General features: G+C 44.1%; 1 protein-coding gene across 1 annotated transcript in view; it reads left to right on the top strand.

Moving 5' to 3' along the window:
* LOC147701762 (sulfotransferase 2B1-like) overlaps positions 1-18,593 on the top strand; it is a 251,611-nt gene that overhangs the window by 215,994 nt on the left and 17,024 nt on the right. Inside the window, exon 6 of the mRNA XM_086930380.1 lies at positions 13,940-14,117. Coding sequence (XP_086786506.1) covers positions 13,940-14,117 — 178 coding nt within the window. The remainder of the gene's footprint in view (positions 1-13,939; positions 14,118-18,593) is intronic.

The raw sequence follows: 18,593 nt of genomic DNA, 5'->3' as shown, positions 1-18,593 counted from the left end.
TCCGAGGTTGGCGAGATTGTCCAGCAGGGTGGTGGTGTTGATGTCATTGCTCTTTTCCAGGTGGAAATTGAGGTCTCCCAATAGAATGTAGTCCTCGGAGGGGAAAGCGTGTAGTGTGATAAAGTCAGTGATGTCTTCAATGAATTGTGCACGGGGACCCGGTGGTCTGTAGAGGAGTGTGCCTCTGAGTGTGGTTTTGGGGTCGGTGTGGATCTGGAAGTGAAGGTGTTCGGCGCTAGAGAGGTTGACGTCCGAGCTGGTTGAGATACGGATGGAGTTCTTATGGACGATGGCGATGCCTCCTCCTGTTTGGTTGGTGCGATCTTTTCGGATGATCTTATATCCTTCCGGGATGGCTATGGTGATGTCTGGAGCTGAAGAGGCGTTCATCCATGTTTCTGTTAGGAAGGCGACGTCCGGAGAGATGGTGTCTAGTAGATTCCAAAGGTTGATGGCGTGGCTGTGGACCGATCGGGTGTTGAGCAGGATGCATTGTAGGTGGTTGGCGTCGGATCTCTGTTTGGTGTTATTGGAGGAAGAGTTGGTCTTGGTGCCGTCAAACTTGCAGGTGTTGCATGTGAAGGGTCCATGGGTGTGTCCTGGAGCAGCTTGGGCGCAGTTGGGGAGTCGGCCGGTGTTTGGGGCCAGCAGTGTGGAGGCGTCGTATGTAATGCGGGTGGGGTGGGTGGTATGGGGTCCAGGGGGTATGGCGCTGGGCGCGGACGGGCATAGACGGGCTTACCTTTGGGGCTCCTTCGGCCCGGCCGTAGTGTGTGGACGCTGCGCGTAGGGACATCTGCATTAAATAGATATTGGAGGGGGCGGAGCGTGGGAGGGTCAGCAGCTGGGAGGCGGTAGCGGGGAGGAGGGGCGGGCCAGGGAGCACCAAAACAAAATGGAGGGTCAAAGGGAAAGCCAGGCAGGGCCAGCAGATGCACCACAGCACCGGGGGCAAAGTCGAAGTGCCAGTAACCTGATTATGCCTCAGTAAGAGTCGCGCTGCTATGTACTTCAGAGCGGGCGAGCAAGTCAAGGTGAGGAGCTATTTTCCACACTCGCGCTATGTTACCAGGCAGATACAATGTAAAACGCAGCAATCAAAGCACAGCACAGGAATGCGATGCTGGTAAAATCAATGGCAGCAAATGAAGCCTAAACAATTAGCGATATCAATCTTCAATGGCAGACTCAATGGCAAAATCAATGGCAGCAAATGTAGCACAAACAAATAACGATACCAATCTTCACACACACTCGCGCTCTGAAATCGTGCAGATACAGTGTAAGAAGCAGTGATCAAGGCGCCGCACAGAAACGCGATGCCGGTATAGTCAATGGCAGATTAAATAAGCACAACAATAACGATACCACAGGGCAAAAGGTACGAGCAGGAGGTGGGATCGGGGAGCGTTGGTGGAGCGACCGTGCTGGACAAGTGCAGAAACTCCTATTATGTTCAGTGATCCCTCCGCAGCACCGCCAACACATTAGGGCCTCTCACCGCCATGTCAACGGCACAGTATTCATGATCCCCGGCAGTTGCGGCAGGTCTGTGGTTAGTCCACTGCTGTAATCGTAATACAGTGGGGGGACCGCCAGCACTGGGTCAGCAGTCAGATAGACCAACAAACTCATAATCAGCCCCTTACTCTTTTGTGAGTAGGTGTCTGTTCCACCCCCAAACCACTGCTCAGTCTTCCCTCAACCCTCTTATACTCCTTCCTGTTTAGTAGTAGGTATCCCCTTTTACTGGCCACTCCCCCTGGACCCTCCCAGTTTTAATACTAAGTAATAACCCTGAATTTTTTAGGATGTTCCCATCTAAAATATAGGAGGGGTGGTGATGGAGACGAATACCCGTAGGTTTGTGAATTGTATTTTGTAGTAAGTAAGTAGTACTACTATACTACCATTTTACATAATACAAAATGCAGTTTGTGACTCATAGTTTCTAGTTGTGCCCAGCCAAATACAAATACATTTGAAATATAATTAGCAAAGCATATCATTACCTCCTAGTCATGGTTGTCCTTTACGCTGGTACATAAAATAACTCCAATAACTCTAGGATGTGACACACTTGACAAAATGGACACATATACCTTAGCTTTGAACCAGTCCTTCAAATTGTGCGGTCTTCCAATCCTCAACTCAGAGCAACTCTTTATTTTCCCGCAGCATAGCCATTGCAGTGTATTTGTAATGTTTTCAGTGTCAGAAATGGCGTTTTTTTTCCAGTCTATTCTCCATCAATGTAGTGATTACTTCAAATATTTGTAATCAATACGTGTAGACTGAAAGACAACCCCAGGCAAGATGCATAAAGCCTGCATTAAGTGTAGCACAGCACCTACCCATTGAATCTGAAGTCATGCAAAATTCAACCATGCTGACTGGTATGTAATGTACTCTATGAATATATTTGTATAGTAACAATATTGCCTCTGTGTCCTGCTCCCGTTGTTCTCCCCGGTTCCCTTCTGCTTCCCCGGTTTCACTAGTTGCCTTTGGATTTTGTTTCTGCATTTTGTGCTCCCCATTTGATATCTGCTGTGCCCTTTGTACCCCATTTCCCCCCTTTTGGCCTTCTGTGCCTCCTTTCCTCCGTATTGCCTTCTGTGTCCTCTCCCCACTTTTCCCCCGTTTCCCTCTGTGCCACCTTTCCCGCCGCTGCGACCCTGTGGCCCCGCCCCCGCTGTTCCCATTCGCCGCCCCACTCACCCCTCTCAGCTGCTCCTCCCTCCCACAGCCCCTCATATGGAGGCCGCACAGCGGCCGCGCAGCGGGCGTGCAGCTGGCGCAGCCAAGGTGCGTCAAAGACAGCCCGTTTGCGCAATTCGGCACCTGGACCGCGACCAGCGCCAGAACACCTGGCTCCGGCTGGAGCCAGGGCACGCGACTGAGATACGACACCGCCACCCTCAACACACTCAACACCGGACGCTCACCCGCCTGCTACCGAGCGACCCTAAAACAAACACATGAACCCTTCGTCTGCCAAATCTGCAAATTCACATGCCTCCAAACCTGCACCCCGCCCACCGAACAAAGCAACAACAACAAAAACAACAACAACCTCAAGTGCATCCACCTCAACGCCCGCTCTGTCCACAAACACGCCATCGAACTTTGGGACCTCCTCGATACTACAGCACCTGACGTCGCATTCCTCACGGAAACCTTGATGAGCGCCTCCTCAGCCCCCAACATCGCCATAGCCATCCCCAGAAGGACTGCGTCAACCAAAACGGAGGAGGAATTGCCATCATCTACAGGAACACAATCAGCGTCACAACCAACGCCAAAGACACAATCTCTGCCGCCGAACACCTACACTTCCAGATCCACACCAACCCCAAGACATCACTCAGAGGAACCCTCATCTACAGACCCCCGGGCCCGCGCACCCAATTCAGCAAAACCTTCGCCGACTTCATCAGCCCGCATGCCCTAGCATCACCCGAATACATCCTCCTAGGGGACCTGAACTTCCACCAAGAGAACAACAACGACAGCAACACCACGACCCTGCTCGACAACCTCGCCAACCTCGGACTCAAGCAACTGATGAACACCCTCACCCACTACGCCGGCCACATGCTCGACCCCATCTTCTCCGCAAGCAACCACATCTCCTTCAGCCACACCACCTGACTCCACTGGACAGACCACAGCTGCATCCACTTCGCTTTCAAGAAGACCACATCCCACCACCACAAGCAACAGATCCCCCGCAGATGCTGGAGCAAAGTCACCACAGACCAGCTAACCACATCGCTGAGCCAGAACCCACCAGTCAACACCCCTGACACCAACACCGCAGCCCAGAACCTCGCACAATGGATCACCAACTGCGCCGATGACCTAGCTTCTTTCAAGAACCCCCCAGGCATGACCAGCAACAGGAAAACCAGGTGGTTCACCGACACCCTCAAAGCCTCAAAGAAATCCTGCCAAACCCTTGAAAAAACCTGGCACCACGAACGGACAACAGAAAACATAACAGCCCTCAAGAACGCCACTCGTGAACACCACCAGCTGATCCCCACCAAGAAAAGGACATCGTTCAAAGACCGGCTGGAGAACAACACCCACAACAACAAGGAACTCTTCAACATCGTAAAAGAACTCTCCAACCCCAGGGCCAGCAACAACAACATCGCACCGTCGCAAGACCTCTGCAACTCCCTCACCATGTTCTTCTACCGCAAGATCGCAGACATACACAACAGCTTCAGCACCCAAACCCCGCCTCTAGCCATCGAACCAACAATCCCACCCACCACCCTCAGCACCTGGAGTCCCGTCAGTACTGAAGACACCACCCACGTCATGAACACCATCCACTCCGGCTCGCCCTCTGACCCATGCCCTCACCACATCTTCAACAAAGCCAACGCCATCATCGCACCTTACCTACGGAACATCATAAACAACTCCTTCATGTCAGCCACCTTCCTAGAAAGCTGGAAGCACGCAGAGATCAACGTCCTACTGAAGAAACCCACAGCCGACCCTAAAGACCTCAAGAACTTTCGCCCCATCTCTCTCCTTCCCTTCCAGGCTAAAGTCATCGAGATGACCGTCAACAAACAACTGACTGCATTCCTCAAAGCAAACAACTCACTCGATCCATCGCAGTACGGATACCGAGCCAACCATAGCACTGAGACCGCCCTCATCGCAGCCACCGACGACATCAGGACCCTGATGAACAACAGGGATACAACTGCTCTCATCCTCCTAGACCTCTCGGCCACCTTCGATACCTTCTGCCACCGCACCCTAATAACCCGCCCACACAACACTGGGATCCAAGGAAAAGCCCTGGACTGGATCATCTTGTTCCTCTCCGACAGAACTCAGAGAGTCCGCCTCCCTCCCTCTCTTCCGCTCCACAGCCACCAAGATCATCTGTGGCGTACACCAAGGCTCCCCACTCAGCCCAACCCTCTTCAATATCTACATGAGCCCCCTCGCGGCCATTGCTCACATTCACAACCTCAACATCATCTCCTTCTCTGACGACACCCAGCTGATACTCTCCCTCACAAACGACCCAGCCACCGCCAAAACCAACCTCCAGGAAGGAATGAAAGAAGTCGCGGAGTGGATGAAGCTCAGCCGCCTGAAACTCAACTCAGACAAGACGGAGGTCCTCATATTTGGACAATCCCGATCCGCCTGGGACGACTCCTGGTGGCCCACGGCGCTGGGCATCGCACCAACATCCACGGACCACGCTGGCAACATGGGATTCATCCTGGACTCCTCCCTCATGATGACCAAACAAGTCAACGCCATCTCATCGTCATGCTTTAACACCCTGTGTTCCCCACCAAAACCAGAAAGACAGTCACCCATGCCTTCTTCACCAGCTGACTGGACTACGGGAACGCCCTGTTTGCAGGAACCACAGCCAAACTTCAGAAATTACTTCAGCGCATACAGAACGCCCCCGCACGACTCATTCTCGACATCCCTCGCCGCAGTCACATAACACCCCACCTGAGAAACCTGCACTGGCTCATCGTCAGCAAGAGGTTCCATTCAGGCTACTCACCCATGCACACAAAGCGCTCCACGACATGGGCCCCGAATACCTCAACAACTTTCTCTTGTTCCACACTCTCACCCGGCAGCTCCGCTCTGCCAGCCTCGCCCTCGCAATCGTCCCACGGATCCCCAGAACCACAACCGGAGGAAGATCGTTCTCCTACCGGGCCGCCAAGACATAGAACTCCCTCCCCTCACACCTATGACTGACCCAGGACCATCTCACCTTCAGGAAGCACCTCAAGACCTAGCTACTCGAGCAGTAACAGCACCCCCCTCCCTTCAGCGCCTTGAGACCCTCACAGGTGAGTAGCTCGCTCTATAAATGTATTGATTGGTTGATTGATACTAGGAATCTGGCATTTTCCTCGGAGGCTGGAAGGGTGGGTTCCTGATTGTAGCAGTGTGACAGTTTTAAAAGCGCTTCAAATTACGTTGTATATACAGCACTTTTTATGAAACAATAAACGGGTTAAGATAACTCTGAACATAGAGGGTTAATATGTCAGCTGCAAATAATGTGTAGCATGTATATCAAAGAACAGTATTTTATGCGCTTAGCTCAGCGGGTTACTCCTTTTGTCACAGAGATTATTTTGTTACAGTGCAGTTCATGTGTTGCAATCAATCTAGCACAGTGAGCTATGAACTGCTGTCACAGATTTACATGCAAACTGCATGATACAGGTTAGTAAGGTATGTGTTTTTCCAGTCATTCATTATTTTGATGCTGCAAAAAAATGGTTTGTTTGGTGGGTCATAAATTCTTATTATTAAAGTCAACCCTAACCACTATGTTGTGTCCTGAATCCTCGATTTGTGCTTCTTCAGACCAAACATTCTTAAAAAATGACTATCAGTATGTATGACGTGTGATTCCTACACCTTATAGTCCCCTTCACCTTATGTAACATTTTCTATACACTGATTTTTATATGTATGACTGTCTCCGTATGTGTGTGTGATGTAGAGTGCACCGGCACCCCAAACCCTACACTGGTATGAGAGGTGCTATAAAACGGAAAAAATATATGTTGGAGAGGGGCTATGGAAATACGCAAGTGACATTGCGCCCGACTGAGAACCGAACACCCATCACATATCGTACAGAAATCGTACACAACAACCAATATGGTGCAACAATTCTTTGCTTCGCTCATCCACCATGACTGGTACACGATAGGTACGTGAATCCACCTTAAGAACAAAATATGTAAATGCATATTTTAGAAAGGAGAAAACATCACATTATTTAAAAAAAAAGTTTAAAATCTAGAAAAAGCATGTTTTGGACAACTTAGTTAGTAATTAGCCTTGAAATTCACTGAAAAAACCACAGGTTTCAGGGACGTTATAGTTAGATAGGCATTTCATTCTTACAAAACCAGAGAAATTCGGCCGTTATAGTTACTTGAGCTAACTATACCTCGCGGGACCACAATGTACTACTGATGATATCAAATAATACATCACTCATGTCATGGTCAGTGGCATCACTGATGACATCACTGATGACATCTCAAATTACATTTCTGATTTCATCACTGATGACATCATCCATGCAATATTCCGAGGCATCTCCTCACACCCTAACATAATCTTTGATACACCCACTCTAAATAACAGACTGCCATTCTCTAAACCATAGACACATGAATACCAATTACTACATTCTCACTCACTGATTCCTATGTCTACTCACACATCTACTCACTCACCCACACAGTCACTCATACATGCACTCACTCATCAAAACAGCCACTATCATATGCACACATACACCCATACATACGCTCACACACTGCCACTCACCCATAGAGTTACTCACACAGCTAGTCAGTTATGCAAAGAATCAATCACACTAACACTTACTCACCTACACACAATATACACACCACCTCACTTATCTATAAAGATACTAAAACTTACTTACTCTCTTATAAAATCACTGGCACAAGCACACACTCATCCATACAGCCACTCTCACAATCACTCACTTTCACATATAATCATTGATATACTACAACACTCAAATATACTGACTTTCAAATATGTTGTGACTCACACATGTACCGTTGAGAAAGCCATACACTCACAGATACAGCCATATGCAAACTCACTCAGCAATAAAATCCCTCACAGATGCACTTATGAACCAATACACCCAGGTATTAACCCACTCAGACATCCATGCAGGGAGTCACACAGCCCCTTACCCACCCACACTGACACACAGGCATCCACACAGGTACTCTAACCAATCATTAACCCAAATAGACACTCACGTAGATACTCACGAACCCATACAGCCACTTACACACCAACTGACAGACTGATACAGACCTTCACACAGATTAGTCATTCACCCATGCATTCACTAAGACACGTTCAATCACTCACTCATACAGTCCATTATGCACCTATTAAATCAAACATTCAGAGATTCCTACACCCACTCATTCTTCAATACACCTTGGCATGTATCTATACTACTATTATAAAGAGAGAACTGTGTCCTTTGAGGCAGGTAAACTCGAAAAGTACACCACCAATCACAACACCCAATACAGCGTTGGAAAGGGGAGGACCAGGAGATGGACATAGGCTATATATATGGACACCATATACATTAAAAAGGGGGGGCGTCCTCAGTGGTAAAGTAGTCCCTTGTGGGCGTTGGGCATTAACATGTGAAAAGATGTAGGCGTTAACATTGTCAGAGGGGCAAGATGTGGGACCATCTCCAAACAAGTAGTGCTGCTGTAATGATAAAATACAATATGATACTGGAAAGCCTTTAATAACCATAATAGCCGAAAAGCAGAAATACTGCTAGTGTAGCTCAAAACACAAAAGAAAACTTATTGTCAAGGTGAGACATCAGCAAAGACTATAGGTTATATCTATATGTATACATATAGATATATATTTTTTTCACTAAAAAAACTCAGGTCTCAGGGACATTATAGTTAGTTAGTCATTTCACTTATACAAAACCAGAGAAATTTTGGCTGTTATAGGTAGTTGAGCTAACTATAACTTGTGCCCCCGTTAATGCACTGTTGATGACATCATATATTACATCACTCATGACATTGTCAGTGACATCACCGATGACATCAGTGATGACATTTTAAATGACATCACGGATGACGACATCCAGTGACTGAGTGTTTCTAAAAAGTTTAGATATGTTTTATATACATACTAGCAGCCCGTCCCGACGTTGTCCGGGGCAGAAAAGTAAATTGTGTAATCTTGTTACTGAAGAAATGTAGAATCATAGTAATGTTTCATGGTAAACAGAGTTAATGGTAATCGTGTTTCCTTGTTTGTCCTTGCCCCCCCTGTGAGAATGTTGTTGCTTGTGACAACACGAAATTTTATTTAGTCCTTGGTGATGTTGCTGAGTGAAATTCTTGCTTGTGAAAGTGGCTTATCTTGTTTACAGTGCAGAACACTTTTATATAGTGCCAGCTTGCAAAGTGCTGTTTATTTGTTTGTTAGGACGTTTCATTTTATGTTCAATCAACCTTCCAATACATCAAAAGAGAGCAAGCACACAAAGACTGCTGGTATCTCAATATTTACTTATAAAATGCACAAACGGCAATTAATATAACATATGTTTGGGGTGTGAAATCTCTGACTTGATTTATCTATCATCACATGAAGATATTTTAGTCAGTTACATTACCCAAGGCCAAATATACTTAGGAATCAAGACAGGATGATTAGTGGCAAGGCTTATTGTGCGCAGAAAGTTATCAAGTATTCCACTTAATCAGGTACAGACTATTAATATAGTGTGCTCCAAAGATGGGGACAGCTACTAATACCTCCAGAATAGGACCAGTAAACCAGTCCAATAGTGAAAACAATAAATTGCCCTGAGCACAACGCCATGTGTATCAAAAAAAGTCCAATCATTCTTCCTTATCCACGATCATTTTATTCTTATTGTTTTGATAAAATCTTCTCCAGATCACATATAGCCTTCTCCAGATCACATACAGCCAACACGTGTTTTGTCAGTTATGATCCCTCCTCATCTCTGACTTCATCAGGGCTATAAACAAATCAACAAAATATGTCTGAGTCATACTAGGAGTATTTAAACAAGATCAACTACACCACAACAACCGTGTGCTCAAAGGTGATCAAAACTTGATCATAAAATCTCCCAAAACCTATTAATCCAACAAATTAGCATGCAGTTCTCACCTAAAATTGCACTTGTCAAAGAACGGCAATTGTAAACACATATACATTCTTATACATAATAATAAGCGCCATATCAGAAATCAAAGCCTTGTGTATAAATAAACACATAAATCAAGTAGACAATGTGTGAAACATAAACCACTCCTTAATACCCTTAAACACCCAGGCCGATATTCCAAAACATTGAGCTCACCTAATAAAGTCCATCCAAATCCTAGTCATAAAATCCACCGTAGTTCACACGTCAAAGGCTTATATTAGGCAAACTATGTACTAGAAAATAAAAAAAAACAATAGTAAATATATCTAACCATACTGTTCCACAACAGCTTATACGAGGTACATCATGCACCAGTCACAGAGCTAGGTATACATTCTTACCATCAGTTTCTTGAAGTCCTCATCTAGGACAAAATGAGTAACCACACTGGGTTATCTGAAACCTGCAAATAGTAGGCATGAAATGCGAAAAATAAGTCTCCTACTATGGTCTATTTAAAACCACCACTGTTACACCAAAAGAATGGTCCTTGTCAATCACGTGTATCAATTATTATTAACTCCGATTCCCCAAATGGAGGAGCCGGAAAACATGTAGGATGTCCCTCCAGCATATACAGTATATCGAAGTATACCCATAAAGCGTATCCAACAGAAAAAAATAAATCTCCACATTTAATGTTCCGCTGGCTTGGGTTCTTTTTAATATACGAACCACACGACTATAACATATAGCCAACGAGTGCGCCAAAAAACAGCAATAAACCTGTATGACAGACCAAATCTTAAAAAATCATCTTAATAAATATATTGGTCCGATTTCTCTCTGAATAAAATTACTCAACTTACCCGAGTAGCAGAGAGTACTCCCCACCTGATTATACTGGCTTTGTGCTCAAACACCATCTCCCTTTTATATGTTCTCAGCTTGTACGTTAGGAACTACAATTATACACGTGGACACATTATTCATGCTTCCTATATTAACCTATTTTAAATGCACAGAATATATGTAAAAAATGCAGACAAATATCTTACTTTGTGTAGAGATGTCAATTCAAACTATCTTATAAATGTTTATAAAGCATGTTCCTGACCATACACAAAATGGCCGCCACTAACCTCAACACCAGCAATGAAGTTTGATTAATGCGTGGGTTTTACCTCGGGACCATTGTTCCTTGTATATTAATGCTTTATTGTTCTCAAGCGTAAATACATCTCTCCTCAACTCAAATATCAAAGTTAACTCACGAAAATATAGAGCATAATTCGTAACCACCACTGTCTACATTACAAGGACCCATTAATCATATTATCGGGCAAAAAAAACCATGAAAATACCTATTTCATTTTTGATCGAATAATGTTCAGAATTGTTATCATACTTCGTGTTCGAATTTACCAAAGGCCTTTACTCAAAACAAATGCAATCAGAAATTTGCTCTATCTCCATAACATATCTATACATATCTACTCGCGCTCAACTCAATTCCTAAAACTTTATGAATCCATTCGAATACACTAATTACAGAAACAGATGGTGAGTTCAACACAATGGAACATTAACATAGATGCAAAAAAGGGTACAATTACACATCTATATATTCAATAAAAAAATAAAAATATAAAAATAAACAATAAAGATGATAAGACATTGCATTTTTTTTTAAAAAAGGCTACCAAAGACCACACCAAAGTTTGTACATCAATATACACAGCAAATCAATTTATCCATAACAAACATTGGAAGTATTGCAAATAAGGAACAAGATTCCTTGTTCATCTATCTACACCAATCAGGGATACAAACACACAGCTCTTTGTATATGTGATGGTATTTCTGTTCTCATATCATTAAGAACAATTGGCACATATTAAACATAATTTCTTTCTTGTCACGCCAGTTATCATTCATAGATAAGACGCTATATCATAGCTTATGCCATCAAATTCTAGCCACTCAAAGTATAGCTTAGTTTACTTCATTTAATGTGCCCAGAAAGTATTGGATCTCATGATCTAAATTGAGTCCACGTTTAAGAGAATCCAAAGTCATTATCCACCGCGCCTCATTCTGTCACAATCTCAACTCCCTATTACCCCCTCTTCTACCAATAGGTGTTGTCTGTATGCCATCACATCTAAATTGCAGATGTTTATTCTGGGCATTACAGACATTCATATGTTGTGCTAGTGGGTATCTATTATCCCTCCTTTTTACAGCTCTGAAGTGTTCCATGATTCTCTCCTTCATGGGTAGAATAGTGCTTCCAACATAAATCATTTTACAGTTGTAGATCAAAACATATACGACATATTTTGTCATGCAGTCAATATGATTCTTGATTTTAAATTTGTTGGAGCCATTGAAGCTAAATTCCTTAATACCATCAATGGCTAGCTTACACATACTACACCGGCCACATTTATATGAGCTGTTACTCAAGGTATGAAGCCAGGTTTCTGATCTCAGTATTGGAGGGTAACTAGGGCTGACAATCCCCCGCATTGATGTTCCTTTCTTATACGTGATACTAGGATATTCCTTAACACAACTTTGTAAATCCTTATCTATCCTCAACAGTGGCCAATGCTTCCTAAGTGTACTGTACAGTTTATGTGAGTGGGGATGACAATTTGTAATCAATCTTAACATATCATCTCTTTTGTTGGTATTTCATCTTTCTTTTAATGTATCACTACGTTTCGAATTTCAAGCTCTAATCTCCACCTTGATCACCACATCCTTATCATAACCTCGAATAAAAAGGAAACATGTCTTCATATCTTGTAACTTCTGGTCAAATGTTTCTTCCTGGCTACAGTTCCTACGGGTCCGTAGCATCTCCCCGTAAGAGCTCGAGTTGATTTGGCCCTTCGTATGGCTCCCTGCATGCAACACTGAGTTACAAGAGGTTGGTTAATGGTGCCTACGGCTTTGAATTTTGTCACCCTCAATGTATAACTCCACATCTAGAAACACCAACTCTGTCAACTCTTGGTCATGGTGAATTTCATATTATGATCGTTATCATTCAAGAACTTGAAAAATGCATCTAATTTCTGTGACGAGCCCATCCAGATTATTACACAATTGACAAAAAAATCGACCCCAGTAGTGTATATCATTTACCCACTCTTGGCTGCTGGGCCCCAGATATGCACTGCCTCAAACCAACCCATAAAATGTTGGCAAAAGATGGTGCAAATCTGGAACCCATCGGGGTACCACACAATTGTTTTTACCAATCGTCACTGAAGAGGAAAGTGTTATTACTAAGTATTATTCTCGACATTTCTATTAACATGTCTGTATGGGACATGTATTCAACTGATCTTCTGTCCAAAAAAAACCCCAAAGCATGCAATCCTTTCTCATGTTTATATTAGTGTAAAGCGATACAACATCAAATGACACTAAAGTCATCCCATGATCCCACTTCACATCACACAGTATATTCAATAGATGTTTTGTATCCCGTATAAAGGAAGGCAAGTTGGAAACATATGGTCGCAGGAACACATCTACAAATTGGGAAAATTTTCAGTTGGTCCCCCTATCCTCTATATGATTGGTCTACCGGGGGGAAATTGCAATTTCTTGTTTACCTTAGGCAAGGTGTAGAAACAGTGGGAACCTGGCTCTATCCACCACTAAAAATTTAAATTCATCTTCACCTGCTCCCGCCAGTTCTTCAATTAATCATTTATAACACGTGTAATCTCAAAATATCGGACTGCTAGACAGTTTGATGTAACATTTACTATCACCAAGTTGTTCAAGAATCTCATTCTTATAATCTGTTCTACTTATGACAACCATACATCCACCCTTGTCCGCTTCGCGAACAATAATACTCTGATCATGTGCCAGATCATAAAGGGCTCCCCTTTATTTATAGGACAGATTTACTTTAAAACAATTGTTCTTATAGATACTCATATTGTCTTTCCACTTATCAATATCAGACAACACAGCTTTATAGAACAGATCAATGTTATTTTCACTAGACAACTGTGGAGTCCACCTTGATTTAATTTTAGGTCCACTATCTTCACTGTGGTCATATTTTAACTCAAGATCTTGTAAAAGGTTATACACTGTTATTGAATCCTCCTCATTCTCAGTGATTGATTTTTTTGTTTGTGTTTCCAGGATCTGAGAGGAGCTGTGATGACGATCTGTAAGTTCCTTGGGGAAGAGTTGGATGAGCAGGCCATTGATCTGGTGGTAAAACATGCAACCTTCGAAAATATGAAGGACAACAAAATGGCCAACTTTTCCCTTCTAAGTGATTATTTCGACCTAACCAAGAGCTCTTTCATGCGTAAAGGTATGGGGATTCCATTCATTACTTGCCATATTCTTATCACTTTTCTCACAGCGCAAATACATCTTATTCTACAGCCAAAAAAAGGTTCTATGACACAATATCGAAGTCATTAATATCGGCCACAAAAATGTGGCATTCACAGTAAAGGCTGGGGGGCTTATTAGGAGTCTGGCGGTCCGTGGGGTTGCTGCAGTGGACGTCTTGAGGCCACAGTATGCTTGGCGGGGCCGCTGCGTATCACAAGTTTCCTCACTCCCACACTTTTCATGACTGTACAACCTACATGAAAAGTGTGGTGGTGAGAAAACAAAGGGGTGACTCATGCCATGTGGATGCACACAGGGGTGTACAACATGTGCCCCCCAGTGTGCATGCAAGCCAGTACCTTCACGACATGGACTGCAGCAGGCCATGACGTGCAGGTACTGCCTTTGACATTGCCTTTGTGGAGCCTATTTCATAGAAGGCTCCCTGAAAAAAACATAAAAAACAGCCGCCAAACAGAAGAAAACTCTTGATCTGGTGGGTGAGTTGTATATAAGGCCCTAAGACTATATTGACAATATAAGTATATTTAAGGATGTATACATCTACTTACCTTGATGAAAGAGTTGCAGCACTTATTTTAGATTTGATATTTTGATAGTTCTATATTTTAATCACAATATTGGGAATCTTCCTACCCAAGAATACATATTCTCAGAAAACAAATATAACAATGTTGTCTAAACCACATACGATAGATAAGCTGGATTAGTTGGATATTTGGCTTTTCTTTCTCAAGAAAAAATAATGATTTGTATGACTCTTCTCTGTAGGTTTGTCCTCAAGATATTAATCAACTGGTTATTTTTTTTTGAAGTCTTCATCAAGACAAGATGCATTTTATAAATGCTAAAAACTGAAGTGTTCCCTTCCATGGAGCAAACATCCCAATAGACAATATTGCTAAAGACTTATAATAGGTTTATTAAACTTAAAGTTTTAATTTTACATGTTCATTAACAAACTTTAGAGACACAATTATTGTACCTTTTTTCAAGTGCTATGTTTTTAGGTCTACCGTTAGCCAAGGCCATGAATGTTCAGTCTGTCTCTTCAGCTGTTAGTTGTAATGTTAAGCACAATTTCTTTAGACCCACCATCATGTATTGCATGGGGCAATAAGTCAGCTGACTTAATCCATTGGCTGACTTCAGAGCTAGTGATATGTTACCTTAACACCTTGACTGCTGGACCTTTTCATCCTCAGCCTGAGCCTCATCTTATCTGTTTGAGGAAGTTCATGTTTAGGCCTCCATAACATTTTGTCCACATAAGGTATCCACACTAAATATGTGTCCTTTTCTTCCAAACATAGGGGCCCACCAGGCTGGTGGTAGCCATCACCGGCCTGGCGGGGGCGATCCGCCCGCCATCCTTTCCCTGAAAACCCCCTGACATATTAGGAAGGTGGAGGGGACCACGGCTGACGGTAAGACCGTCCGCCGCTTTTCCGCCCCTGTCGCAAAGTGACTGGGGCGGAAAAGGTATAATATGGTGGCAGTGTCTATGAGACACCGCCAGCCATATTATGATGGGCCAATTTGAATGCCTTTCTGTGGCGGAGAATCCCTGCGGAGGCCAATTGCAGGCCCCCAGGGACTCCGAGGGTTGGGGGGTGCACATAGGGGTATCTATGGTACCCCCCGTATTTCAAAGTGCAACATGGCAGGCACCGCGCAGTGCCTGTCATGTTGTGCTTTGAAATGCACAACGTGCATTTTTACCATTGCGGCAGGCGGCACTTTCAGCACCACACACCGCAATGGTAAAAATACAGGATGCGCCCGCCACTGCGGCGGGCGCATCCCAATGCCACCCTCAGGACCCCCGCCCTTATGGCGGGTGGTCCCTTTTTCCAATGGGATGGTGGGCAAACAAAGTCCGCCCGTCATCCTAATGGGGGCCATACTGAGGATTCTGGAGATACTCAGAGTTTGTGGAATACCCTGGAAGGGACCAAGAAAAAAGCCATAATATAGTTGAATTTTGCTTTTTTTTCTGAAAAATCATCACAAGTTGTGCAACGTCTTTATCGGGACAAGCAATGCTAGCTGTTTGGAAAGATTTTGGATTCCTGCTGATTCCAGAAGTTTTCATCACAGATGTGTAAGGTAAATATATGATTTTAGGCAAAGTTTGAGGTTTGCAGGGCATTGTAGGTAAGAAAACCTAGTGTGATTCACCCTGCGGTGGTGGTGAGTAGCTCTTCACAAAAGTGGCGGCAGCATAAAGAAATCACTCAGCTTTCCCTGCTTCCTCAATGTCACTGTCACTGTCCAGCGCCCCCGCTCCCCCAGCAGCCTCCGGCCAGCACCCTCCTGCCTCGGTCCCACCCCAGTGGCAAGAGGGCGAGAGAGCAGAGAGCATGAAGCGGGTGCCCTACCTGGGGTCAAGGGGACCGGAGGCTGCGGCTTGCAGGAAACGGCTGGCCCCTCCATTTTATCTCATCTCGTACACATCCCTCCTTTGCCTGATAATCTGAGGACATCCTGCACACTGCTCAGCCACGACAGAAGCCACGACAGGAGCCCGTTGGCCAGCCAACCACATTATTAACACTTGGGATTCAATCAAAGGACCAAAGATCTGGGTTCTAGCCGGGTTAAGCAAGAAGCCCTGAGCTAGCCCCTGTCAATAGAAACTCCTGAGCTAGACCTAGTCAAGAGGGTTCTCACAGAGGGGAGGCCTTAAATACCAAATCAAGTACACTCAAATTAATAATAAAAAAAAAACTTGCCCTTAAAAACAATTCACAGGAGCTGTGCAATCCGGCAGAGTTAGGAAACTCCTACCTAAACCAAAATCCAATTTAAAGTCTAACTAAAGGAAAAGGAAACTTGAGCCAAGAATGTCAATAATGTTATCTCATTCAGCCAATCCTCAGTAAACTAATTCAAATGATTACAACTTTTGTAAAGGAGGACTTTTTAAGGCAACCTCAACTTCAACTTCAATTGCAACTCCAACTTCGATTTCCATTTCAACTGTAAAATCAGCTGAAAATGAAAACAAAAGGACCAGCGAACCACCAATAGCTAACGCCTCCACGTTAAGTCCCATTATGGCTCATCTGCAGTCCATGAGGTCACTGACTTCACCTGCAACATCACAGCATTTATTGCCGTCTATAACAAAATCACTGTCAAGGTATTTAAACGACCTTATAACCATGGAAGGAATGCCAGTGAGGAAAGACATATGCACCTACCAACCAAAGATATAGTTTTCCTTCTTAAAAGACCCTGGAACAGCCATCTACTCCAAGACTGTGAACATAAAAGGACTGCAAACACCACTTCTAACAAGCAAAACCGACAACAGCTACACCAGCAGCAATCCATATGACCTTTATGGCCCGCCGGGGTTCACAACTTCCCCGTTGTGGAGGCAGCATCTGTAGCACTTACATCAACTGGAGCCAGAAAGTGGCAGAATCCATCAACATAACAGGTAAAGGAGCCAACAGCCAGAACAGCCAAAGCAGGGACAATCTGGACCTGCTACACTCCAGAAAAGGGCTCACCAATGACATCTTACGGACCCCACCAAAGGCGGTTGAATCCAACGAGATAGCGATCCACAGGATCACAGACGGTCGGTTGAAACACATCCAAGCAATTTCAGCATACCGCACCTGGAAAACCTGGAAAATCTAGGTTTTTCGGCCAAAATCAAGGTTCAGATCCACAATACCGGAAATGGACAAGGATCACTTCTCCCCCAATTGTACAACAGTTCCCCAATTTCAACAAAGACAATCCGAGTCATACAGACAAAACTAACAATAATAAATTAACAGGATTAAATGAAAGAAAAAAAGGAAAACTAATTTCCCCAGCCAACCACCAGTTTCCCCACTAAAACTAAGACACCCCAATCAACTCAAGTAGATACTTGGGATCAAATATCATCATATGGAAGAGTGGCAGGAAACACGTCCTCTGTGCATCGCAATTTACTTCCATACAATGATTCCCACTCTACGAACAGCGATATGAACTTTATAGCCGCGCAGGAATGGGAAGAGCTAGTTGCTTCCTACAACCTTAAACCAGCTCATGCAAATTCACCTAGCAAAGCAAATAACCCCCCAAGATTGGAGAAAAGTAATAATACCGGGAATTCATTGCCGGAATCTGTATGGACAACAATCCTAAATACCCTGCAAAACTCGGCCACAGCTCTAGAATTCCGATCACACAAAATGGACTTGCAGCTTTCAGTCTTACAGACAATGGCTGACTCAATTTCAGGAATTGACTGGAAGATATCAGAACTAAACGGCCTCATTAAGCGAGGCCAAGAAGCGACATACGTGGTCCAAACAATACCACCATCATGCTCCTGTGAAACGATCCTAGACAAATTATCAACCTTACCATCTATGTTAGGTGACCTCATAATTGGCTTAATATCAGTAACTCCACAAAT

This window comes from Lissotriton vulgaris, chromosome 7, assembly GCF_964263255.1.
Source record: "Lissotriton vulgaris chromosome 7, aLisVul1.2, whole genome shotgun sequence".
Classification (NCBI taxonomy): Eukaryota; Metazoa; Chordata; class Amphibia; order Caudata; family Salamandridae; genus Lissotriton; species Lissotriton vulgaris.
Note: the sequence above shows the minus strand (reverse complement) of the source record. Positions and strands in the feature narration are given on the sequence as shown.